At 35.5% G+C, this 25,499-nt stretch overlaps 2 protein-coding genes across 4 annotated transcripts; one reads left to right on the forward strand and one right to left on the reverse strand.

Annotated features, from left to right (window-relative positions):
- Window positions 1-4,132: 4,132 nt before the first annotated feature.
- Window positions 4,133-8,003, reverse strand: LOC116201323. Of its 3 annotated transcripts, XR_004155860.1 has the most exons (6): window positions 7,536-8,003; window positions 6,676-6,748; window positions 6,513-6,566; window positions 5,246-5,315; window positions 5,065-5,151; window positions 4,133-4,727 (listed from the first exon to the last, which is right to left on the reverse strand). XR_004155860.1 is itself a non-coding variant. In XM_031532526.1 (5 exons), the coding sequence occupies exons 2-5, from the start codon at window positions 6,733-6,735 to the stop codon at window positions 5,102-5,104; spliced, it is 234 nt and encodes a 77-aa protein (XP_031388386.1). In that variant the 5' UTR covers window positions 6,736-6,748; window positions 7,539-8,003; the 3' UTR covers window positions 4,902-5,101. The 3 variants fall into 3 exon arrangements, 2 of the variants coding, with proteins under 2 accessions (XP_031388386.1, XP_031388385.1); XM_031532526.1 differs by lacking the exon at window positions 4,133-4,727 and having other exon boundaries at window positions 4,902-5,151; window positions 7,539-8,003; XM_031532525.1 differs by lacking the exon at window positions 4,133-4,727 and having other exon boundaries at window positions 4,902-5,151; window positions 7,536-8,002.
- A 7,023-nt stretch (window positions 8,004-15,026) lies between these two features.
- LOC116199511 (chaperone protein dnaJ 15) lies at window positions 15,027-20,671 on the forward strand. The gene is made up of 11 exons (XM_031529879.1): window positions 15,027-15,507; window positions 16,716-16,839; window positions 17,789-17,871; window positions 17,947-18,058; window positions 18,144-18,248; window positions 18,355-18,405; window positions 18,823-18,912; window positions 19,014-19,122; window positions 19,226-19,374; window positions 19,458-19,511; window positions 19,944-20,671. Exons 1-11 carry the CDS (start codon window positions 15,383-15,385, stop codon window positions 20,181-20,183), a joined length of 1,242 nt encoding a protein of 413 aa, XP_031385739.1. The 5' UTR covers window positions 15,027-15,382; the 3' UTR covers window positions 20,184-20,671.
- The last annotated feature ends 4,828 nt before the right edge of the window (window positions 20,672-25,499 follow it).

Raw genomic sequence — 25,499 nt, forward strand, 5'->3', positions numbered from 1 at the left:
TTGCGAGATTAAGTGTACATCAAATTCGACCTCAAAAAATTTTTTACATCAAATTGAATTTTGAAAGATTAAGTGTACATCAAATTCGACCTTCCATCAAAATGCCGTCCAAAAATGAATGGAAAAATCCGATTTGGCATTCAACAGCTGATGTGGTATTGTTTGATTATTTTCTTCCATTTTTTTATTATTCCTTATTTATGTCTGGCTTAAAAAAATATTTCCTATAGTTTTCTCACTTTTTAGTCGAAGGCGGGAAAAACTTCTTCCTCCCGGCGCGTCTTCCTCAATCGCTAATGCTCTCGGCGTAGACTCGCCAATTGTTGTCGCTGTAATTTCTCCGAGAGCAACAGCGTTGAGGAAGATGCACCGAGAGGAGGAAATTTTTTCCCTCTCTAACTTAAAAGTGAGGGGACTATAGGAAATACTTTTTTTAAGCTAAAAAAAAATAGGAAATAATAAAAAAAATAAAAGAAAACAATCAACAATGCCACATCAATTGTTGAATGCCATATCAGATTTTTCCATCCATTTTTTGACGACATTCTGACGGAAGGTCGAATTTGAGGTACATTTAATCTCTCAAGGTTCAATTTGATGTAAAAATTTTCTTGAGGTCAGATTTGATGTACATTTAATATCTCAAGGTTCAATTTGATATACACTTAATCTTTTAATGTTTAATCTGATATAAACAAATATTTGAAGTCGGATTTGATATACACTTAATCTCTCAAGGTTCAACTTGATATATAAAATTTCTTGAAATCAGATTTGATGTATACTTAATCTTTCAAAGTTCAATTTAATGTAAAAAATTTCTTAAAATTAGATTTGATGTAACATGTATTTCTGGAGAACCAATTTATCAATTTACTCCCTTAAAAATGACAATGGCCAAGTCAGGGTGGGTATTTAAAATGTCTGGATCTAGCCTGTGCCCTCAGGCCTCAGGCCCGACCTGGCCTGTGACCTGGCACGTCAAGGTCATGTATACCCGGGCCTGCCCTGTGAGGGTCATACCTGATCTGCTCCGCAAGACATGCATAAATTCATAGTTAATTGAAAAAAAATAAAAAATAAAAACCTGCATCTCAATTTCTCATTCGCTCGGAGAAACACACTAAATTAAAGTACATAGTATAATAATCGATAACAATCACAATACAATACAAACCCAAAGCGAGAGCACCACAACCGGTAGAGATGCACTGATAATAGAGAGCGAGCAGCAGTGAACAACCAGAAGCATGAACAGAAGTATTTGCTCCAAAGACTAATCCTAAGCCCGTCTATAAGTTGTTCAAGACTAGTAGAATAGTTAAATAGTGACGTTGAGGAATGTATTTCAATCATCACCATCTTCAAATAGCAAGAGCACCGAACATTGAGTGTTTCTTACCACAACGGTTAACAGCTTAATGCAGTTAGACGTGCTGGTCGTTTGACACTTTAAGAACCAATCACGGCTTTTTTGTCCCTCATTTCTTCTCCATCAAATCTCCCCATTTCTTCTCAAGCGCCCTAACTTGGATAAGGGCCAGTGTAATCCCCAGCAAGTAGAGCAAAAGCCCCCCCATCTCTTGGCAACTTCTTGCACCTCTTCAATCCTTCGGAGTTCTTGCTTCCATAGGAATCATCTTTGTGGTCAAGTCGGACGATAACATTCTTTCATCAAATATAATGTAAAATTTCCGTTAAGATTATAATCTATTGGGCACATCTTCAATTCAAAAACTCAAGCTCATCGTTTGTAGTAGTCATACTCATGTGAATTAAATTAATCATGAGATCATTTCACAAATAAAAGGGTTAATAACTCAAAAAAGTATGAAGTTTAGTCTCTTTTTCAATTTTGACATAAATTTTATTTTTGGCAAAAAAATGCACGAACTTTGATTTTTTTATCATGTTAGGCATCTATGCAACTTTCCATACATTTTGCTGACGTGGAGAAAAATAATATCTATGTGGCAAACAGTGTCACGCTCCATCAGTAAAAATAATAATAAAAATTTTAAAAAGGGAAAGGCGGGTCACTGGGTACCCGAATTGAGGGGGCAGTGGCTGGCTAGGACCCCCCACCCTTTCTCCGATCAAAGCCTTTCTCTTTTTTCTTTTCTTAATTCTTTTAAAATTATATTTGCTCACGTGGCGTAACACCATTTGCCATATAGGCAACGTTTTTCGCCACGTCAACTAAATGAATGGAAACCGACACATATGCCTTACGTGAGAAGAAAATCAAAATTAATATATTTTTTTACCAGAAAATAAAATTTGTGTCAAAATTTAAAAAAAAGGACCAAAGTTCATATTTTTTTTTGGTCATTAATCCAAAATAAAATGATAGAAAATTTAGACCCTTTCGACATCGTGTTCCCATGACAATTATTGATGTCGTCCTTATATCTCACAATAACTCCAATAGATTTTATTTGTGGTCTGTATTTTTGGGACCAGTTTTAGGATAGGTTGATGGCTACTCCTAGTGGTCACATAATCCAACGCCGATGTTTCATGCACATGGAGCTGTTCGAGATATTATTGGGACTAAACCGTTGGAAAATGAAATGTGAAATAATTGATTTTATTGGCAAAATGGGACCTAGAATCATATATAGTAAAAGAGGAAGTTACTCGAATAATCTCATCCCGAGTGACAAGCTAAGTAGATGCTTCCTTAGCTTTACTATATTGTCAAAAATTATTATTTTGGACCAATATGGATTGGTTCAAGCGGTTCAACACTTGTTCCAATTAATGAAAGTCTCGAGTTCGAGTCATTGTAAATGCATAAAATCCATAATGGAAGAGCATTACTTTTTCGTGGACCGACCCGACTCGACTGGATTAGTCTAGACTCAATTGAGCTTTCAAATATCAAGTTTCACATCTAAAAAAATTATTATTTTGGGAATATTGAGAAGGACAATTCATTTTTTTTTTGAGTAAGGGAGAAGGACAATTCATTTTTTTTGGTGTTAAAAGCAAGTTTTTATTCGTTTATCAAATTGAACCTTGAGAGATTAAGTTTTTATTCGTTTATCAAATTGAATTTTGAAAGATTAAGTGTACATCAAATCCGACCTCAAAAATTTTTTTACATCAAATTGAACTTTGAGAGATTATGTATACATCAAATTCGACCTTCCATCAAAATGCCGTCCAAAAATGAATGGAAAAATCCGATTTGGCATTCAACAGCTGATGTGGTATTGTTTGATTATTTTCTTCCATTTTTTTATTATTCCTTATTTATGTCTGGCTTAAAAAAATATTTCCTATAGTTTTCTCACTTTTTAGTCGAAGGCGGGAAAAACTTCTTCCTCCCGGCGCGTCTTCCTCAATCGCTGATGCTCTCGGCGTAGACTCGCCAATTGTTGTCGCTGTAATTTCTCCGAGAGCAACAGCGTTGAGGAAGATGCACCGAGAGGAGGAAATTTTTTCCGTCTCTAACTTAAAAGTGAGGGGACTATAGGAAATATTTTTTTTAAGCTAAAAAAAATAGGAAATAATAAAAAAAATAAAAGAAAACAATCAACAATGCCACATCAATTGTTGAATGCCATATCAGATTTTTCCATCCATTTTTTGACGACATTCTGACGGAAGGTCGAATTTGAGGTACATTTAATCTCTCAAGGTTCAATTTGATGTAAAAATTTTCTTGAGGTCAGATTTGATGTACATTTAATATCTCAAGGTTCAATTTGATATACACTTAATCTTTTAATGTTTAATCTGATATAAACAAATATTTGAAGTCGGATTTGATGTACACTTAATCTCTCAAGGTTCAACTTGATATATAAAATTTCTTGAAATCAGATTTGATGTATACTTAATCTTTCAAAGTTCAATTTAATGTAAAAAATTTCTTAAAATTAGATTTGATGTAACATGTATTTCTGGAGAACCAATTTATCAATTTACTCCCTTAAAAATGACAATGGCCAAGTCAGGGTGGGTATTTAAAATGTCTGGATCTAGCCTGTGCCCTCAGGCCTCAGGCCCGACCTGGCCTGTGACCTGGCACGTCAAGGTCATGTATACCCGGGCCTGCCCTGTGAGGGTCATACCTGATCTGCTCCGCAAGACATGCATAAATTCATAGTTAATTGAAAAAAAATAAAAAATAAAAACCTGCATCTCAATTTCTCATTCGCTCGGAGAAACACACTAAATTAAAGTACATAGTATAATAATCGATAACAATCACAATACAATACAAACCCAAAGCGAGAGCACCACAACCGGTAGAGATGCACTGATAATAGAGAGCGAGCAGCAGTGAACAACCAGAAGCATGAACAGAAGTATTTGCTCCAAAGACTAATCCTAAGCCCGTCTATAAGTTGTTCAAGACTAGTAGAATAGTTAAATAGTGACGTTGAGGAATGTATTTCAATCATCACCATCTTCAAATAGCAAGAGCACCGAACATTGAGTGTTTCTTACCACAACGGTTAACAGCTTAATGCAGTTAGACGTGCTGGTCGTTTGACACTTTAAGAACCAATCACGGCTTTTTTGTCCCTCATTTCTTCTCCATCAAATCTCCCCATTTCTTCTCAAGCGCCCTAACTTGGATAAGGGCCAGTGTAATCCCCAGCAAGTAGAGCAAAAGCCCCCCCATCTCTTGGCAACTTCTTGCACCTCTTCAATCCTTCGGAGTTCTTGCTTCCATAGGAATCATCTTTGTGGTCAAGTCGGACGATAACATTCTTTCATCAAATATAATGTAAAATTTCCGTTAAGATTATAATCTATTGGGCACATCTTCAATCCAAAAACTCAAGCTCATCGTTTGTAGTAGTCAATTTCTTATAAATCCAAGAATTTGTTTTCAATTTTCCAACGTGGAATTGACTCTTATCATTAACTCAACACAAGTAATATTCTGAAATAAATTGAACCCAATTTTTATTGATCATTCAAACGTATATTTACTTACAGAAGCAATTAGACAAAAACAAGCATCCACAATTCATCAATTGCCACTCAAATATCACATAAAGGAGGAAGATGGGGTCAGCTTCAAAATTAGAGATAAGAAACTACTCAAAAAGTTGTGAAACACTGGAAAGGGTGAGCTGTGTCACGACGCATTCAGCTTCTCTAGCTTTGCTTTGGCTGATTCAAGTTGGTCTGCGAATTTATCAAGCATTAGCATCAGACTAGGATTTTAACATAGGCAACTGTTGCCAATAAATGGGAATGTTGCAAGTTTGAGACTCCTTACTCTGCTCCAATGCTTTTGCCTTTTGAATGTTTGTCCGGAAGTATAGGTTCCCAGTTTTCACGTACACAGCCTAATCCAATGAAAAAAAAAATGTGAATAGACTTTGTGAGCTGTCCAAAAAATAGGCCAACAGCATAGGAAGTATTTGCTAAATGAGCTGACAAAATACCAGATCAGGGTTTTGACAGGAAATATGCTAAGACTCAATTGGCCCAACACTAAATCACTTTGGAAAGCAGGCCAAAGTAATCAACCCAACATGATTGATTTTCAGCAATACTAATCCACTCTGATAAAGGGCATCATATGCAAGATGCTCAGAAGCTGATGTACCAATTGGATGTTAACTAATTCCTAACGATGTATCATTCAATGACCATCCAGGCACTAATCTTTCAGACTAACAAGTCTATAGACCTCAATTCGATGGAAGCTCAGCAGTTTTCCTCTGAGGTATGTTTTTCATTTTGTGCACCTTGGACTATCTCTTGCTTTAAATTTTTTTTTTTTTAAGGGCTTCTAACCAGGGAAAAAAACAAATTTTATTTTGAAAGCCGCTCTAACTTACAAAGAACCCCAAGATTAGTTCTATTATCTCATGTAACATCACATTCCAATGTGCCATTTAACAGTGACTTTTCCAGTTCAAGCCACCGTGTTTACATCTAGTCACAACATACCAAAATTCAACTTGATGTTACTTGAAGTCAAAGTCATTAACAGCAAAAAATTGAAAAAATAAGACGCATATGACAAGAGTCCCTCTTTTTCCTCATTTTTATGATGATAAGGGTCAGCACAAAGAATATAATGCTGTCCTTGAGAACAGTCAATGAGTTTTCAATGCAGTAATCTTGTATCTTATGAAATGCCACTCTAGCCTAGGCCTGCTTTTAAGAGTAAGGTAACTTCGATAGCAAACCATGGCATATTTAGCATTCCAGCCTTCTAGATGAACTAGCAATCCAGTATCACGGTACAATAACTTCAAAACCACATATCAAAAAACCCCCTTTACCAAAAATTCAGTATGCATCTCCACTCTCATTGCAGAAAAGGACTTAATTTTCCCTTTTTAGCCAATAACGATAGAACAGGATCTCTCATTAATAAAGAAATATGGCTATCAAGAGATTAGAAGACATATTTTTGGTGAAAATACTACATTGACATGAACTACAGCATTCACTAATCTCAACATCTCAACACTAATAAAATAGCAAAAGGAATTATTTAGTGCAATTGATAATGGGGCTTTTATACTTACCCGAGAAGAGGAGAGGTTGCTCAACTCCGCAATTGAAACTTCATGGCTTATTACCTAGATCAATTCATACCAGTTGAGTTCACCCATTGCCAATAAGACTCTCCTTCTCTTCAGCAGATTAAAACCTAAAAATATTCATTCTATCTACGAATGGGGATACTACCTGTTTGCTCAGCGCTGTTTTGGGGCCTTTGACATCTGAGGATGGGGCAGTCGACGCCATAAGCAAGCTCAACCTAATGAAATTAAGACGGTTTGACACAGGTTACTGATTGATAACAGAAAAGGGCAGCGGCAACTAATCCTTGCAAGCATTTCAGTGATACAAGCCTCACTTATGGCAACCCACCCTACATTCTATTCTAATAAATTCACCCAAATGTCAATGTAATGACAGAGCTCACTTCGAAGCAACATACTCAGGGGAGAAAACTCCAAATACACCAACATTATCACCATATATCCCTAGTAAATTAATGCCTGAGAGTAGATCATCAAACACGTACACGAGTGATCGCATATTATTTTCTGAAACATTTTGTCTTACCCACAACATTTTGACATCCAACAATCATCCGGGAACAAAATCGTACCCACAACTTCTATCTATAACACGGATGACATGAAAAATGCGATTCAGTTACAGATACTGCCCCAATTACCCCCTATTTCAATTTATTTTCCCCGCTACCAAAACGAGTGATCCCCAAAGAGATTGATCAGCTCCAGAAACTGATTAAAAATTGCCAAGAGTGATAGAACTAAAAAATTATGCCAAAAGAATCATGCGAACTTTTCATAAGCCGCCTGTAATGGAGTAACTTACCGATCAAAATCGAACAATTTTCTGGGTTACTCTTTCATCAAACTCATCACAAGCATGTTTGGAGTAACCAAATTGAGCATATGCATATCAACAGACACATCCAAATCAAATCGCATGAACTCCTCATCTCATCCAACAACTCATATTTGCGGGGAGGGATTCGTTACAAAATGAAAGAAAAGAGCGAGCAAACTCACTACCGAGTGAAGAAGAAGATCGAAGAAAGAGGCTGAGACGAGAGCCCTAGGGAAGAAGTAGAAGGGCCAGCTCGAGTCGAGGCCGCAAGACGAGAGGATTCCGCGTCGTCGTCGCTCGAATGAAAGCTCACCCCCTGAAGGAACCGGCGAAGTTGAGCACGGCCGGCCGATAGCAAAGCAAGTTCCGGCCGTGGAACCGAGAGGCGGAAGCACTCGGAAGGGGACGAGAACGCTTGACACGGTAGGAAGCGGAGGAGACAGAGAGGCTTGCAAGATGGGATCGGGTCGCGCGGGGGTTGCTGCCGTGAAGGGAACAGAGATAGGCTTGATTAAAGCACGGGCGATCGAATCGAAGGGAGCTGCTGCTTACCGTCGAGAGCCGAACCAAAGGGGACGGTGTTTTGAAGAAGAGGAAGAAACAAGAGGGGAGGGAGTCACCCACGAGGCGCAACTCAATTGATAACGCTCTCGTATTCCAAGTATTAAATCGGGATTAGGTCCGGGTGTGCATGGGTACCGATGATATCCGAAATCATTCGGAATCTATCATAACGGATAGATTTCGAATAACTCATATTGAAAATAAGATAGAATTCAAATATTATATCAGTTTCGATTTTTACATAAAAACCTAGAATCGAAATCTAAACCGCAACTTAGATCCAGATAATAAATTTCCCCATTATATATATAGTTATATTTAAAAATATAGTCACTAATTTAAAAAAAAATTTAAATCTATATCAACATTCTATTTTGCGCTATTACTTATTATGGATGACACATTTTCGGTTTTATTTAGCCAAATAAAAAAATTTACAGGTTCCAACATGGTACAAAAAACCTGTGATATAATACAGGTTCCAGGTAACTTCCGGTTCCATGACTCAACATGGTATTGTTCAGTTCCAAAATCTTGGAATATGTTCCTTATAGTATAGGGTTCGAATATCGTGAACAAAACTGGGTATCCAGACCCGCACACCTCTAATTAGGTGTAAATATGGAGGAAATGTTTCCTTATTTGTTATGCAACCAGTTTAGTATAGGGTACTCCTCCAATACGCGGTGCCAAACTTAGGCTCTTGGATTCTCATGCAGCTATGTTTCAAATTAAATATTTCGCTACAAGATTCGAGCCCATATAATTAAGCCCTATGGGTTGCTACGCTAACAGACTCTTATTCCTTTTACTTATTAAAAAAAGGAAAAATTACAAAAATTCCCTTGTGATTTGAGCTTGAGACAAATTGGATCATGTGATTTTTTTAGCTCGCGCATAAGCGCGAGTTTTACATCTAATAATATGTAAAATGATAGATAAATATCGGAAAATAAAGCGAAGAAAGATTATGAATTTGAAAATATTTAAAATGAAAAAGAAAAGTTGAAAACAAATAGTAAATGTCAAAAGCCAATTTCCCCGACATATTTCTATCGAGAAAAAAGCATATGTACATATAAAAATGGGAAAATGACACTGTATATCACAGTTTGAAAACTCATTTTCACGATGCATCATATTTTGAAAAATTAACATGATGCATCACGAAAATTTTGAAAATTTTCACTGTGCATCATTTCCGTCAACTGATGGACGGAAAAATGACGTGGCACGTGAATTGGACGAACGGTGCCAATGTGGTCGTGCCAATGTGGTCGTGCCAACTCAGTTTGTGGGTCCTACTTCCTTATTTTACCCAGCCTTAATTTTTTCTTTCCCGCCCTTCTCTGGAACAGAGTGTCTTTTCATCTCCTCTTACAAATTAAGAGCAGAGTTTATCAAAACCCTAAATGTTTAAGGATCGGAGGAAGGATCGACGGAATTCCGAGAGAGAAAGCAGTCGATCGTTGGCTGACGTGGACTACTTGCGAGAAGAGGAGCAACGACTGGTAATGTAGGAGCAGATACAAGGATCAATAACATGTACTGTCTTATTCCATTTGCATCTGGACGATCTGAGTTGGTGTTGATGATGGCATTATAGTTCATGATGGTACATAAAATCATTTCTTTAGTTGCAAGAGGGGCAAAACTTGGATAAAGTTGGTGACTGGGAGTAGTTGGGGGCCTATCAGTGAATCGTGTCTTTCTTATCCCAACAGAGGAAGATAATGTAAGTTCAAAATCATAACTTGATCAACTAGTTTGGCATGATTTATTTGTCTGATGCTAGAATAAATGGTGTTTGTTGTTGAGTCTATACTGTCAGTGAACTTTCTGTTTTGTTATTATCGGGTGGGAACTAAATTTGGTATGCAACTATACTACGAAGGCCACATGAAACTAACTCCACCAGTTGAGTACATAGGGGGTACATGTTGTATATTAACCGTGGATGTTGATACAATGTTGTAGCATGAGATGAAGTGACATCTAAATGACTTTGGCTACAAAGAACCAAACAAAATGTGGTATTTACTTCCTAAAAGTAGTTTAGATGCTGGTTTGGTTCATATGAACACTGATCCTGAGGTGATGCCTATGGCTGAGGTTGGATTGAAATATGGAATAGTTACTATGTGTACTGAAGCAAATAGGATGGAAGATGGTGGTGATGATGGTATGGAAGCAGGGGTAGCAGGGGATGGTGATGAGGATGACACTGATGATGATGTTTGGGAAGTAGAGGATGGTGAAAAGGATGAGACTGAGATTGATGACTCTGAGTTAGGTGGGTATGAAGGTGTTAGTGATGGAGAAAATAAAGAGCTTACAGATGTTAGGGAGAACAGGCAAGCATTTAAAATGCAAACTAAGCAAGGGATGAAGAGATAGAGAATAAGGTCGACTAAGGAACAAACAGATCACAGTGCAGCAGAAAGTAGTATAGGAAAGGGGAGGAAAAAGTACAGACCATTCAATCCAAATTTTGATATTTTCAATATCACACTAAGTGAAAATGTAATATTTTCCAACGATGATTAGTTCAAGAAAGCTGTGAAGAGTTATGCCATTGTAAATGGCTTTGAGTTAATGTGGAAGAGGAGCTGTAAGATGCATATTGAGGTTCTCTGCAAAGAAAAACACTGTCCATGGAGAATTTATGGTAGTCGGACTCGTAAAAGAGAATGATATACCAATGAGCACACATGTTCTAGAGTTGCAAGGAATAAGGAGGCAATATATGAATGGTTGTGAATACATTTCATAGACAAGGTTATGCAAAATATGAACTAAAGGGTTTTAGACATAATGCGAGAGGTTATTGTCCAATTTGGAATCCAAGTGTCCAAAGTTACTTGCTACAGAGCAAGAGCACATGCAAGAAATCTTATGAGAGAGCACTATAATCTGCTGCCTACATATCTTGCTAAGTTGAAGAAAATTTATAGGGGAAGTACATTTGAATTAGTACTTGATAAGGATGGGCCTGACTGTGCAGCTAGGTTTAAGAGGTTATATGTATGCTTTGAGAGTTTAAGAAAGGGGTTTGTTGATGGTTACAGAGCTGTCATTAGTGTGGATGGATGTTTTTTAAAAACTCAACTTAAGGGGCAGTTATTAAGTGTTGTCGGGAGGGATGGAAATAATCAAATGTTCCTTGGGCTGTGGTAGAGGGTGAGAATGAACATTCGTGGAAGTGATTTTTTTGAACTCTTGATGAATGACTTGGGAATTAGAGATGGATTCGGGTGGACATTGATTGGTGATCAGTAAAATATACTTTTTTTGTTCAGTCATTCACTTGCTTTATACTCTTCCTTATCATTTTGTTTAATGATTGTGACCACTTTGATTTGTAGGGATTAGAAAAAGCTGTGAAGACACTTCTTCCACATGTTGAACATCGAGTTTGTGCGCGGCATGTGTATGCAAATTGGAAGAAGAAGCATAATGGAGTTGCTTTGAAACATCTTTTCTGGAGGTCAGTAATGAGTACAACTGAGGCAACTTATCTTAGGTTAATGAGACAGATGGAAGTTATTTAAAAAAAAAATAGCTGATGCATTTAGACATATTGATGTTATGAAGTTTTGTAGGGCTTATATAAATGACTGGAATGCATGTGAGGTTATTGATAACAACATGAGCGAATGTTTTAATGATTGGCTACTAGAAGCTAGGACTCTTTCCCTTATAGATATGTTGGAGTCTATTCAAACATCAATCATGCAGAGGCTGGTTGAAAAAAAAAAAGAATTGTTTACTAGTTGTAATGAAGATATTTGTCCTAGACCTTTAAAAAAACTTGAAGAGGCTAAGTTACAGAATAGGGTTTGTGTGACACAATATGGGGGTAACAGTAAGTACCAGATTGTTGAATATGGGGATAGATATGTTGTAAACTTAGATAGATGGACATGCTCATACAGAAGGCGGAATCTCACAAGAATTCCTTGTAAACATGCGGTTAGTGCTATCTACCATCGACGTGAACAACTAGAACACTATGTCAATGGGTTTTTGAAAAAACAAATGTACTTAAAGGCATACTAGCATCTTATTGAACCATTGAATGGCCAAAATGAATGGATAATGGTTCAATTTGATACTGTATTTCCTCCTACTGTTAAAAACCTTCCCGGTAGAGCAAAGAAGTCCAAGAATAAGGACCCACATGACAAAGAAGACAGGGAAAAGCAAATAGCTTCATCATCAAGTGGCCAAGTAAATATTGATTTTATTAATTCATGTGTATTTAATGGTACAGATTTTGTCATGCTTACTACGATGTTGAACAAGCTAGGAAAATAATGAAAAAGGGCATGGATGAGCATGTTGTGCAAGAGGCCATGAATGAGCATGTGGATATACCATCAACTGGAGAGCAAGCATCGCCATCTGAACTTGAGGTGATGACAGTGGCGTCCATGCATACTCTTTTCCAATATGTGCAAGAGGACCTGATGATAATAATCTGTGCAAGATGACCTGATGATGGACCCTGCTGTGCAACCACCAACTAGGCAGCCATTATCATCATCCCAGCCCTCATCAGGATCGAAGCCCACAAATTATATCAGACATGGTTCTGTTGAAGGTTGGAGACCACCAAAGATACAGGCAATGGCAACACATCTTAGCTCATACTCCTTTCTATTTTAAGTTTACTGGTTTTATAAGTTATTTTACATGTTCAAAAGGCAAAACAACCTACTATTGAGCAACAGATATTCAAAGAACTTAACGTAGCTCAGAAAGGGGTTGGAGTACTGTATGGAGATAGTGGATGTAAGCATTGTTTAATTGAGATATCATCATTGATTGTCTTTTACCTATAATGATGATGTGCATAAATGTGAATCAAGTGCTTGGGCAGCCATTCAGGACCAGTTATGTTAGCAAGTATAGTGGGCAAATCTCCACAGGAAGAGACGAACAAGTCCATCAACCTAGAAGACCATTGACCATAGCACAAAGAAAGCCATTGGAGTCAGCCTCTACTAAGGATGACCTGTGCAAAGAAAAACATGATTAGCTTCAGTTTGTGTGAGATCATTTTGTGTAACTTATTGTTGTTGTTTATAGGACAAGTGGATGTTTTGATTTAGGCTAATTTGTGTAAGTTTTTTGTGTGGTTTCTGGAACAAGTGGATGGCTTGGTTCTAGCTATTTTGTGTAACTTTTGTTGTACAGTTTATGGGAGTCGTTGATGGATTGGTTTCACCATCTTTTCATGACTGTCTTTGTTGGTATATGAATACTTAATAGATTAATAAAGTCTTTGTTGTGTCCCTTTTCATAACTGTTTGTCTCTCTTAATATGCCAATATTAATACAGTTTTTATCAGTAGTATTGTTTGAGGAATGGATGAAACTTCACAAGTACCTATTGGGCGGACCAATGGTACAAAAAGAGGCATTTTATCCATTACAAATCAATACACAAAGTCATGAACAATAGTACAGAAAATACCAATTTATACATTTTTCCAACAGTACACAAAGTTGTCTTGCCAATATTGGCAGCACATACACCCAAACCAAACCAGTACAATCAAATCAATACAATCTTCACTACATTAGAACAGTACTTTTGTCACGGCAAATATAAGGATTTTTCACTTTTCATGCCTCCATAGACCTAAACCAATACAATCATACACATAAGCATGATCAAAAGTGCAACTTTCATCAATCAAATCTTGTTCCAATTTGACTTTGCATCTTCTAGTTGCAACCTCATTCCCATGATCTCTTTCTCCATGTTGTTATTTCTCCATTTCAATGCTTCCACCTTATCATCAACTGTCGATAACTTAACAAGTAAAATCTCATTCTTTTCTTTTATTAACTTTAGCTTTGTTGCAAGGCCTTCATTCTCTTTAATCAAACACCTACTAACATCATTTGTGTGCTTTGTGTCCTCATGATCATACCATTCGAAATATTTGCAATCATCATGCCAAAACAACCAAACTAGCAAACTCATCATCATATCATGATGCATTAAACCAAACTCACAAACTCACTATCATATCATGATACATTATACATAACCTTCCAGCATAATCGAGCTCGGGAGAAATCGAATCGAGCTAAGGAGAAATTGATAAATCGACAATGCTTACAAACCTTCCAAAATTTGCACTGCAAGAATCTTCTCCCCGGGTTCTTCTCACTCCATGAAGTCAGCATTATAGCTTTAACTCCATGACGACATTCTTTATCACCTCGAGACACACTGGACGATATTGGAGAAGACTCCCTCATCTCAATCGATCCACTTGAGACCATTTCTTTGACAGCAATTATGCTCTGTACTATGCAACAACTAGCAACAGATGAAGCAAAATTAATATTAGAAAACGCAAAGGATCAGTCATCACCACTTCTTTTTCCCAATACCAGATGAGAAAGACAAATGGAGCATCGACCTCAGGATTACCCATCACCACTTCTCTTTACCGATTGCACGTGAAATCAGGGGAAATGGAGATGCAAACAAAGCACTGAAAATGAAATGAACCATATCAGCTGGGGAAGACAAACGAAGCATCGATCTCTTTGTCGCCGATTACCTCTTCCCTGAAATTGGGGGGAATGGGCGATTTGAACTGAAATTTGAGAAAATTGAACCATAATTGGGGGAAATGAACCCTAATTGAAGGAATTGAACCTAATAAGCATTGAAATGAAAATGCACTATACCAACTGAGGAAGACAAACGAAGCATCCATGGATTTGCCGCCGATTATCTCTTCTCTGAAATTGGGGAAAATGGGGGAATTGAAGTTCAATTTGGGGGAATTGAACCCTAAACGAATCGAACCTAAGACCGTTTAATTAGGGCGGGAGAAAGAAGGGATTGGGACCGAGATGCTGAGTTGGTACGACCACATTGATACCGTTTGTCCAATCAACGTGCCACGTCAGCTTTTCGTCCATTAGTCGACGGAAATTATGCATAGTAAAAATTTTCAAATTTTTCGTGATGCATTGTATTAATTTTTGAAAATATTATGCACAGTAATAGTTGTTTTCAAACTTTGATATGTTGTGAAATTTTCCCTATAAAAATTCACATCATCTTTTCCGTCGCGCCCTTCTTCTTTGTTTTTTTTTCCTCCTCCAAATTTCAAAAGCAAAAAAAGGAAAGAAAAAGAAAGGAAACCCTAGCTCGTTCCTCCTCCTCCTCCTCCCTTACACCCCGAAATTCCATCTCCTCGCGTGTTTGATTCTTGTGAATTGTTGCCATTCGTCGATTCTCGCGTTTCTGTGATCCGATGCTTCGAATTGCGTATCCCTCTCAATCCACGTAAAGAATATTATCTTCAATTGAGCCCCGTTCAGCTCGGATTTTTCGCTCCTTTTTTGATCAGCTTCGAATGACGATTCTGCTGGGACCTTGATTGATTCAAGCAATTGGCGAGGTTTTAGAGAGCGGAATTGAGAGAGGGAGATGGGTTCGAAGCTCGAAGGGCCATCCGCTCCGGCGATCCGGCGAGACCCCTACGAGGTGCTGAGTGTGTCGAGGGATTCGACTGACCAAGAGATTAAAACTGCTTATCGGAAGCTCGCTCTCAAGTAAGTGCCTTCCTTTCTTTCATTATTACATGTTCAAATTATTCCTAGTAATTTGTGTCTTTTGATTCAATTGATCGGTCGGAAGTGGGATTCTGAATCTGAATTAGGAGCTTAATCTTTTCAATGTGCGTGTCGGCATTGATTTCGAAATTCAGGGTCCAACTGTTTAGTCTTTAATAGTGTAGTTTACGATAGCAAGCAGTGGCCTTTGTGGTCAATTAGTTGCATTTGGTGTATGAAGCTTTCTGGTGTATATAGTCGATGGGCGGGCACTGCTGATAGAGCAGCAGACTCTTTTCAGCATTATGCTGTCGTTTTGAACTTTCTCATGACAAAATGAGCTTGCATTGCGGGAGGTTCAATCATAGATGCATAGTTAATTGATCCCAAATTTCACAGAATGGTCCCTATAGCTCCACCGCCTTCAGTGAGATTTGGGGATTGTTCTACCACTGCTGTTGCTGCAAAGGCCTTATCTTGTTGGGAGAGATATTTTATCGTCAGGATATTGTTGTAAAGTGAAATAATACAAAATGACATACCACATATTTGCAAATATGAGGAAACGGCTTTCCTTTATTGTCCTTATTGTTTTTTAGGATCTCTAGTTTTTTCATTGATACCCTCTCCAAGAACATTACTTTTTGATACTTAAGCACCAGGTTTTGCTTTTCCTTTTTCCTATCTGGAATTTTTTTCTGTGTGAATTTATTTTTCACAAATATGCTCTTAGCAGGAGATGAACAAGCATTTCTTTACATTTGAAAAACTATAGCAGTTGCATCTAGTGATCTAGTGGTGATTGAGTTTCCGTCGTTGTATACTTTTTATTTTTTTGAAATTCCAATTCAGTACGCAAATGATTGTGACTATTGCGTTGGCACTGTGATATACTTAATAAAGCATGAATAAAATCATAATTTTTCTTTTGGAGAAATGAAGCACGCAATATGTCGTATTATCTGTACGTGTGGTTGTTTTCCATCGCTTGTGAATATGGCGGTTCATAGCACATAAACAAAAGCACAGAAAGTTATGCAGAATCAATATGACTGAATGTTATTTCTTTTCACTAATTTAATGTCATTCCTGAGTTTTGTCCTTTTTACCGCATTAGTCTTACTTATCCGCACTTAGGTTTCCTCAATTTTTGTCCAGTGGAATCTTAAAAAGATTTGATGCAGTTTTTATATATTTTTTGTGGATAGGTATCACCCAGATAAGAATGCCAACAATCCCGAGGCTTCGGAGCATTTTAAGGAGGTTGCGTATTCATATAGTATCTTGTCTGACCCTGAGAAGAGAAGGCAATATGACAGTGCAGGGTTTGAGGTATTCTTTATTTCTGCCCTTCTCTCTTGATAATATATCAGAGTTTGGCACTAGGAGATAGAGCTTTGTAAATGGTTTCTGCTTTTAATGAAAAAATGTCCGGACATTCATATCGATATGTTTGGCTATTGGAGCTTCATATGCATATGGTGTTATATATCCGTTTCCTAATGAAGTATCATAAGACTTCCCTAGGTTTATATGGTGGGGTCTCTATGTAGCTTTCTAGATTTTGCACTTTTTATTAGGGAGAAAAAGGTTGACAGTAAATGTGTTTCAAGTTGCCATGTCTTTCACTTTCTTCAGACCATGTTCTAGTGGGATAAGAAGCATAGAAATTGGGATTAAGGTTTGAGAATCATTCCACAAGCAACTTGTTATCCCAGGACTGATAAGTTGGTAGGATTGCATCTTAAGGGGCTGATAGTTCTCCGACGATGGTTTTATTATCATGACCAATGTGGTCTGTATCTGTATCATTTCCTTAAAGAATGGGATACTTTTTTGTAGTTTACCTAATTAGTATAAGATATTTGATTTGAATGTCATCTTTCTTTTGATAGGGAAAATGTAAATATCTTGCTATGACATGTGTAGTTTTCTTTGCTTAAGAAACCCATCTATTGAATTATGCATGTCTAGTTGCCTAGGAAAATAGCATAATGCTCATTTAGGTTGTTCTTCCTGAACTTGTTATATGAATGACGATTACTAGCATAGTCAACTCCATTGAATGGATGCTAATGGTATGCCATGAATGGAGGGATCCATATTTCAAGCATGTAGTTTCCCACTTGAGCTGTCTAGAGGATGATCTTGGTCTCTGATAAAGTTTAGGAAATTTGCCTCTATTTTGGACATCAACCTCCATTACTTGGAAAGTTAACTCTCTTCTTGCTTAAGGATATCAGCTTTTCTCAATCTTATCAATATTGATGAACTTGATCAGGCTCTTGATGCTGAAGGCATGGATATGGAGATTGACCTATCTAACCTGGGGACTGTCAATACAATGTTTGCGGCATTATTCAGGTAAATTATCTTATGGTATAATTTTGTAGTCTTGTATTTGGTAAAATTGTAAGTTGCACTCCCTTTGATTTGCAGCAAGCTTGGTGTGCCCATCAAAACAACTATATCTGCTAATGTTCTTGAAGAAGCTATGAATGGAACTGTAACCATTCGGCCCCTTCCAATTGGGACATCTGTTAGTGGAAAGGTGCTTGTCCTGTCCTTTGCTGTGTCTGTGAAACGTTTTCTGATGGGTATATAATCTGATTTACCCCTGATTTCTTTTTATTTAGGTTGAGAAACAATGTGCACACTTTTTTGGTGTAACAATCAATGAACAGCAAGCTGAGGCTGGAATAGTGATAAGAGTCGTATCCACAGCTCAGAGCAAATTCAAGGTTGTGCAAATTCGTTCCTTCTCTGCATGTTAAAGCGAAGAAATTTATCAATATTTTTCTCTGAATCTAATGTGGAGTTATCATTTCTTGTATTTTGGCCATTCAGTTGCTCTATTTTGAACAAGATGCCCATGGTGGTTATGGCTTAGCCTTACAGGTACAAAACTTTCAGAAAATTCTCTCTCTCTCTCTCTCTCTCTCTCCCTCCCCTTTTATATGAACTTGCTGGGACATCCATGTACTGCTCTGACTGTTCGAATTGTCTAGTTTGTTGATCGGTAACTTAGAACTCACCTTTATTTTCCCTCAATATATTAACAAACCATATTTGGAACTTTTTGCATCAACTGGAAGTGGGTGTTCCTTGTGGATTTATTATGCAGTTTTCACAGAAACGGTCATTAATTATATGTTGAATTATTTAAAACTGATTGCGTCGCTTATCTATTTAATATCAATGGTGATGCATCTTTCTGTTCTGTAATTCTCTCAACTTTATGCTCCAATTTTTTCGATTGGCATTTGTTGGAATTTATTGTTTCAGTTGGAGTAATATTATCCATGGTGTATATAGGAAGACAGTGAGAAGGCAGGCAAGGTCACATCAGCTGGGATGTATTTCTTGCATTTTCAAGTGTACCGACTCGATTCAACTCTGAATGCAGTGCGTTTCTTCTATTGCCTCTTACTTGTTAAAGTTCCTCAAAAGGAAAGCTGTCTCTTTTGTTTGCTGAAGAAACTCTCTATCATCATTTGGCTCTGCAGTTGGCGATGGCCAAAGACCCTGAAGCTGCCTTCTTTAAAAGGTTGGAAGGTCTTCAACCTTGCGAGATTTCAGAACTGAAAGCTGGAACCCATATTTTTGCTGTTTATGGTCAGTTAAAAAATATATTCATCCGTCCAGAGTTCTAAGTACAGTCATCCAAAATTCTGTCTTTATACTGTCTCTTTTATTGACCTTCAGTGGAAATTTTCAGGAGACAACTTTTTCAAGACCGCCTCCTACACAATCGAGGCTCTTTGTGCAAAATCCTATGAAGATACAAGTCAGAAGCTTAAAGACATTGAAGCTCAGATCTTAAGGAAGAGAACTGAGCTGCGCCAATTTGAAACAGAATATAGAAAGGTTTCTCTTCCTTCCTTCCTTCCTACCTATTCTCGATTTTAGAATAAATTTTGCGCTTATAGTTTGGCGGTACTTATGTTTAGGCGTTGGCACGCTTCCAAGAAGTAACGAATAGATACAGCCAAGAAAAGCAGTCTGTAAGTTTCCTTGCTTCACATATTATTCAGACATCTGATTAGATTGCTTTGCTTCTTGTTCGATGTCTTTTCCTTTGGATAGATATATATTGTTGCGTTTGATTCGCTATCTAGAGTGTTAGACTAAGATTTTGAGCTTCAGAGTATTTTATTCTCTCTTCAATCCAGGACGCCACTTTTTCCCCTTTATACAATGCATGATTTGCATGTGTCACGAACTCGGGGGCTTGGTTTTTATGTTAAGCCGCGTTTTGTTTTTCCTGAAACAAGTTAACAGCTGACCTTGTTAATTATATTTACATTTCATAGTTAAAGGATACAATGTTTCTGGATGGCAATTCCATGCTTAATTCAACCAAAGTTATATCTTTGGTTTAGTAGGTGCTTTGTGCTTCCATTTTTATTGTATTCATTCGAACAAAATGAATATAGGTGGATGAGCTGCTGAAAGAGCGAGACAGTATCCACTCTTCATTCACCGTGGCCAAAATACCCAGCAATAGTGGTCCTGCCAGCCATCTAAGTAATGGAAGTAGTGGTAGTAGCAGCAGTAGTAGGATTCCAGGCGAAGAAAGTCCTGGTGAAGACGGAACTGCTGATGGGAAGGATAAATCAGGCAAGAAGAAATGGTTCAACCTTAATCTCAAGGGATCTGACAAAAAGCTCGGGTGAAGCTTCTTCAAGACATTCTTATAGCATGAGAGCTCCTTATATTACAGCATTCAAAAGGTTGTCGGCCCTCTCTGTCTCTCCAGCTGTTTTGCTGTTTTGAAGCCATGCCTTGTATTTCTGATGCAGTTCCTCTCTCTCGTGCATGCTTTCTTGGTTTGTATTTCCTTTGCCGGTTCTCCATTCTTTGTTCATATATCTCATTGTATCTCGAGCTACCGCTAAAGGTGCTATTCAGTGCTTTGGTTTAGCATGTGCATGAGAAGATAAGGGAATGGTTAGTTTTGTGCCATGAGCATACCGGCTTCAGCATGTAATGTTGCTCACCTTCAAAGTCATTGTAGCATATCCTCAATATGTGGTAATTATTAGACATGTTGCATATTTATTTATTCTAATGCAGATTTTGGTCTAGTGTTTTGCCTTCGTGATGAAAGGATGCAAATATTGCAAACTAAATTTGGTGCAAAGAAAGATAGCGATGTTGAGGATCTGAACTCTGTAGCATTTGCATTTTCTTTGGTGAATGATGTTTCAGGTCGGACTCGGCAGCAGCTTCCGACCATCATTTGGGTTTTGAGTTTTTGAACTTCAATTTCCTGACCTGTACTATTCTAAGAAAACATGATTCGGTTCATTTGGCCTCGGAGATGAAAGTTTACTCCACTTCATTCTAACCTAATAGGGGCAAAAGTATATATTATATAATATATGGGAAAATTTATTATTAAAAGATAATGTAATAATAGTTAGGAAGAAGTAGATAGAAGAAATTATTATTAAATAAGAAAAAAGATAAAATTATATATGTATATATATATATGGATGTAAAAATATATGGAAAGTTTATTATTATAAAATTGATTGTAATAATAATTAGTAAAAAGTATGAGCCTGAATTTTTTTTAGTGGGTTGACTCGACTCGGTTGGATTAGTGGAGATCCAATTGAGTTTCTGGATATTAGGGTTTATATAATAAAAGTACAAGTACAAGTGAGAATTTATTATTAAATGAGAAAAAAGATAAAATGGTAATGATTATATTGTTAAATTGTAGTAATGATAAAATAGAGTAGAATATTGATTGTGAACGCCAACGTCACCTTACATGCTTTCTGTTATATTATAATGTGTACTGGTTATAGACCTATGCTTTGTGCAGAATTTGTGCATATTATTGAAAAATTTAAAATTTATGGGGGAAAAAAATTATATTTAAGACCAATATATTATTTACCCTTCTCATTGAAAAAATGTATCATCATAGAGCCTCTTAAAGCGCATCATCATCATAGAAAATTGAGCATATTTGAGACCCCGTTTGGAGAAAAGGGAAAAATCGGGCTTTGGCCACAATGTTTACCGGAACAAAATGAAGATAAAAGGGCGGGAATTCCCTTGAAGAAATCCAACTATGAGAGAGACGGAGGCATGCAGATGCCTAATGATCAATAACCTCATGATCAATCAATCCGCATACTAATGAGAATATTAATTATTCAAATGAAAATTGAAAGTTGATTATTTTGGTTCTTATAGTGTATAAGGAAGTTAATATCAGCATAATGATAACTTTTTTTCGGGTGATGAAGAATTTGTACATGCCATTAAGGTCAAATTTCTTTACATTTAATCATTTTTTGTATTTTTACCGAAAAATTGTATTCGTATTTTAAAAGGATATTTCATCTCCTTTGTCAAAGATATAAAGTACGACTTTACATCATGGTGATTATTGTTCTTCATATCCTCTTTTGCATTCCACGCTTTCGATTATTTTTTTCCTTCTATTTTTCCACTTTTTCTTCAAAATCCAAGTTCCTTTTTCTTATCCACTTAGAAAAATTACTTTTTCAAAAGTAACTATTCCTCTCCCAAGTACTAAAAATTAGTTCATCTGATTTCTTCTCTAGATTGGCTACCTCAATGCCGGTCCCTTGGGAGACAAAATGGCATTTCTTCTCTAGAGAGCTACCTCATGTCGTTCCTTAAGGGGAAAACGGCAACAAAAAGTTTTTTTTTTAATGTAACAATAATTTCTTAGTTCTAGATTTGAAATTTCAACTTTTACTCACTCTTTTGAAATTTCTTCTCTCAATTTTTGGTTGAAAATCCAAATATTTCTCAGTATGTCGTTCTGTTTTGGATAATGTTTCTCACTAATATATGCAGGTAGCTGAGCATATTCTAATAAATGGCATATATAGTTATGGATATGTAGTACGCCACTAAAATTGATTATTCTCCAAGAGTAAATCAAAAATAAGAATAAGAAGTAATTTGTTTTATTCTCTCAGGATTCAAGAAAAAATAATTTTTTTTAATATGCAATACAACATTAAAAGATGATTCTTTGTGGGTAAAAATTAAAAAACCACTTTAGTCCTAGGTTAGAATTCCTTAGCCAAAATATATATTTGTAAGTTCAATATTCATGCAACGGGTGGGTTACATAATAAATAATTCAATCTTAATTGTTTGGATAAATTACACTGGTAATTCAAAAAGTTTTAATAATGTATCAGGTTAATTCAAAAAGTTTTTTTTGTTACATGATGGTACAAAACGTTTTAAAGTTGTAACATGATAGTACAAATTGTCATCTTGCCATTGACGCCGTCAAGCCAACACTGATGGTGCAAAACCGATTTTTGTGGGATGTTACATGATAATGCAAAATGTTTTGAAGTTATAACTTAATAGTACAAAATGTTTTACGTAAGTTACATGATGATGTAAAATTTACAGTCTTGTAAATGATGACTTGATGGCGTCAATAGCGAGATGACGGTTTGTACAATCATGTTATAACTTTGAAACATTTTGTACCATCATGTAGCAAAAAAAACTTTTTAGACCAACCTGATACATTATTAAAACTTTTTGGACCACCAATGTAATTAACCCTAATTGTTTTAGTTATATTTCAAAAATTTCATGAAAAGATATTCCTTTCTTCTATAGTATACTAATTATATCCAAATATCTTCAAGAATTTTGATCAATTCATATATTACAATAATGTTGGAGAAGCAGAAGAAAAATAGTGTTGTAACGTTTTAAAATTATCATTTTTCAAACTCGATAAAAAAAATAATAACTATAACTTTTTTTCATTTCACTTACTTTCCTGTTATCTTTTATTGTTGTGTGTAATCTCTTCAGAACTCGATCTCTTTGTCGTACTCTATAATATTCTCTTAATTTAGCTTTCTAATGAGTTATCAAAAAACAAAGTATTGAGGATAATTTTTATTTCTTAAAAAAAATCAAAAGTTACCATATGTTGTATTATTCATAGTCAAATCTCATATATTAAATTTCGTAAATTTGAATAATTTTAGCTAAAATGAATCATTATTTCCATTAGAGATTTACTTAATTGAAATTTTATAAGATTTAAAATAGTTTTAAAACATTATGCAATAAAATTTAAATTCTTATAATTATAATTTTTATTTATTTTTGTAATATTATGAATATTTATTTACTATTGAAATAATAATAATGATTTGAATTAATGTATTCTTCATTTTCATATGTGCTACCGTTATTTATAATAATATGTCTTATTAATGAATTTTTATTTAACATATTAATCTATGAATTACAATATATTTACATTTTACCCCATTTATTATTCAACATTGGCGCGACAAAATTTACAATGAATTGGCATTGATATTGATAGTAAAAATACTATTATGAGATCATTTAATGCAAACAATTTGTAGATTTTATCTTTTATAACCGATTTATTAGAGTTGAGAGGTGGGAAAATGACAGTTTAATAAAGAAACTTTTAAATTGAGATTATCAAAATTGAGATTCTTTCTGTTTTTAATAAAGAAGTTCCTTCATTTTTTTAAAACATATGCCTTATTTATATTTTTTTAATTGTAAAATAAAATATCTGTGTTTTTCTTTCAATTTTCGAACTTTTAATTTAAGGAACTTTTAAATTTTCTAATTGAAATGCATATACTAGACTCCTACCTATTAATTGCATTGGGATGACTCAAATTATTATTATTATTATTATTCTCTCTTTTTTAATATATACTAAACTTGTACTCACGTTATGAAAGCATTTTTTATTTTTAATTTTGAACATTGGCTTATTTTGTGATATCTTCTATTACAAATACAATAAACTTTTATAATATTTAAAAATGAAGATCTTTTATAGAAAAAAGTTTCAAAGTGTTTTAATTACAACTAAATTAATTGGTAAATTGAATAAGAAAGAAGAAAAGAGAAATGCGCGAGCGAACTGAGAGAGATGAGATGGGGGGGGGGGGGGGGGGGGGGGGGGGGGACAAGGGGGTGGGTTGTGGGGATGCTGGCTTGCTTGGGAATATGATTTAACTTAATTTAATTTTAATTTACTTTTCTAACAATTCAATAATATGATTATTACTTTTTAAATTTTTTCTTCAATTTAATAATAAAGGCGCCACAGACTTTTCTTAGCGAGGATTATAATTAATTTTAAATACAAAATTGGAACTATTCATTACTTTTCACTCAATTCAACAACACAATTATTACTTTTTTAATATTTTCTTTAATTTAATAATAAATTCTCGGACATTTTTTTCATATATATTATTACAATTAATTTTTTAATACTAAAATTTTCCAACTATTCATTAATTTTCACTCAATTCAACAACACAATCATTACTTTTTTATTTTCTTTTTCAATTTTAATAATAAATTTTCTCAATTGCTTTTATCTTCATCCAGTGAAATTAAATTAAATCAAATTAAATCAAATTCTATTCTATTACCAAACGCAACATTAAATGAAATTACAAATTTATCCTAAATCTAATGGTTATAATTAATTGGACATTACATGTTCTGCGCAATTCGAGAAAACGGAAGTTAGATCAAAGGAATTCTTCCCCTTTTATAATGTGATTAATTAAATGTTGTGTAACTAACAATATCTCATCACAAAATTAGAAAAGAAAATTTTTTTTTATTCGAATCTTATCATAATTTTTTTTAAAAAAATCTTTTTATTAAAATTATATAAAAATTTAAAAATTTAAAAAATCGAGAAAATCTCATTTAACTATCCAGCATTGGCCGAGCTCACCATGTTTCTGCTTTCATATATATATATATATATATATATTCAGCATCTAGCTCACAACAGTGTATTAATCAAAATTATATAGGATATATGCTTAAGAAGTTACGATATTTATTCAAAATTGAGGCTACTACTAAAGCCTTCGGCGAAGGCTGTTCCTCCCTTTCAGCTTCAGGGGAGTTGCCTTTAATTTCTACGATAGGATTTTTTTGGT

This window comes from Punica granatum, chromosome 3, assembly GCF_007655135.1.
Source record: "Punica granatum isolate Tunisia-2019 chromosome 3, ASM765513v2, whole genome shotgun sequence".
NCBI classification, from domain to species: Eukaryota; Viridiplantae; Streptophyta; class Magnoliopsida; order Myrtales; family Lythraceae; genus Punica; species Punica granatum.

Bases quoted from the DNA above. Each gene is read 5' to 3' on its own strand.
- LOC116199511 (XM_031529879.1), top strand. From the start codon at position 15,383: ATGGGTTCGAAGCTCGAAGGGCCATCCGCTCCGGCGATCCGGCGAGAC. The intron at 19,123-19,225 runs GTCAGTTAAAAA...GGAAATTTTCAG, and splicing joins CCATATTTTTGCTGTTTATG to GAGACAACTTTTTCAAGACC. The intron at 19,512-19,943 runs GTAAGTTTCCTT...AAATGAATATAG, and splicing joins ACAGCCAAGAAAAGCAGTCT to GTGGATGAGCTGCTGAAAGA.
- LOC116201323 (XM_031532526.1), bottom strand. From the start codon at position 6,735: ATGGCGTCGACTGCCCCATCCTCAGATGTCAAAGGCCCCAAAACAGCG. The intron at 6,567-6,675 runs GTAGTATCCCCA...GAATTGATCTAG, and splicing joins AAACAGCGCTGAGCAAACAG to GTAATAAGCCATGAAGTTTC. The intron at 5,152-5,245 runs GTAAGGAGTCTC...ATAAATTCGCAG, and splicing joins GGCAAAAGCATTGGAGCAGA to ACCAACTTGAATCAGCCAAA.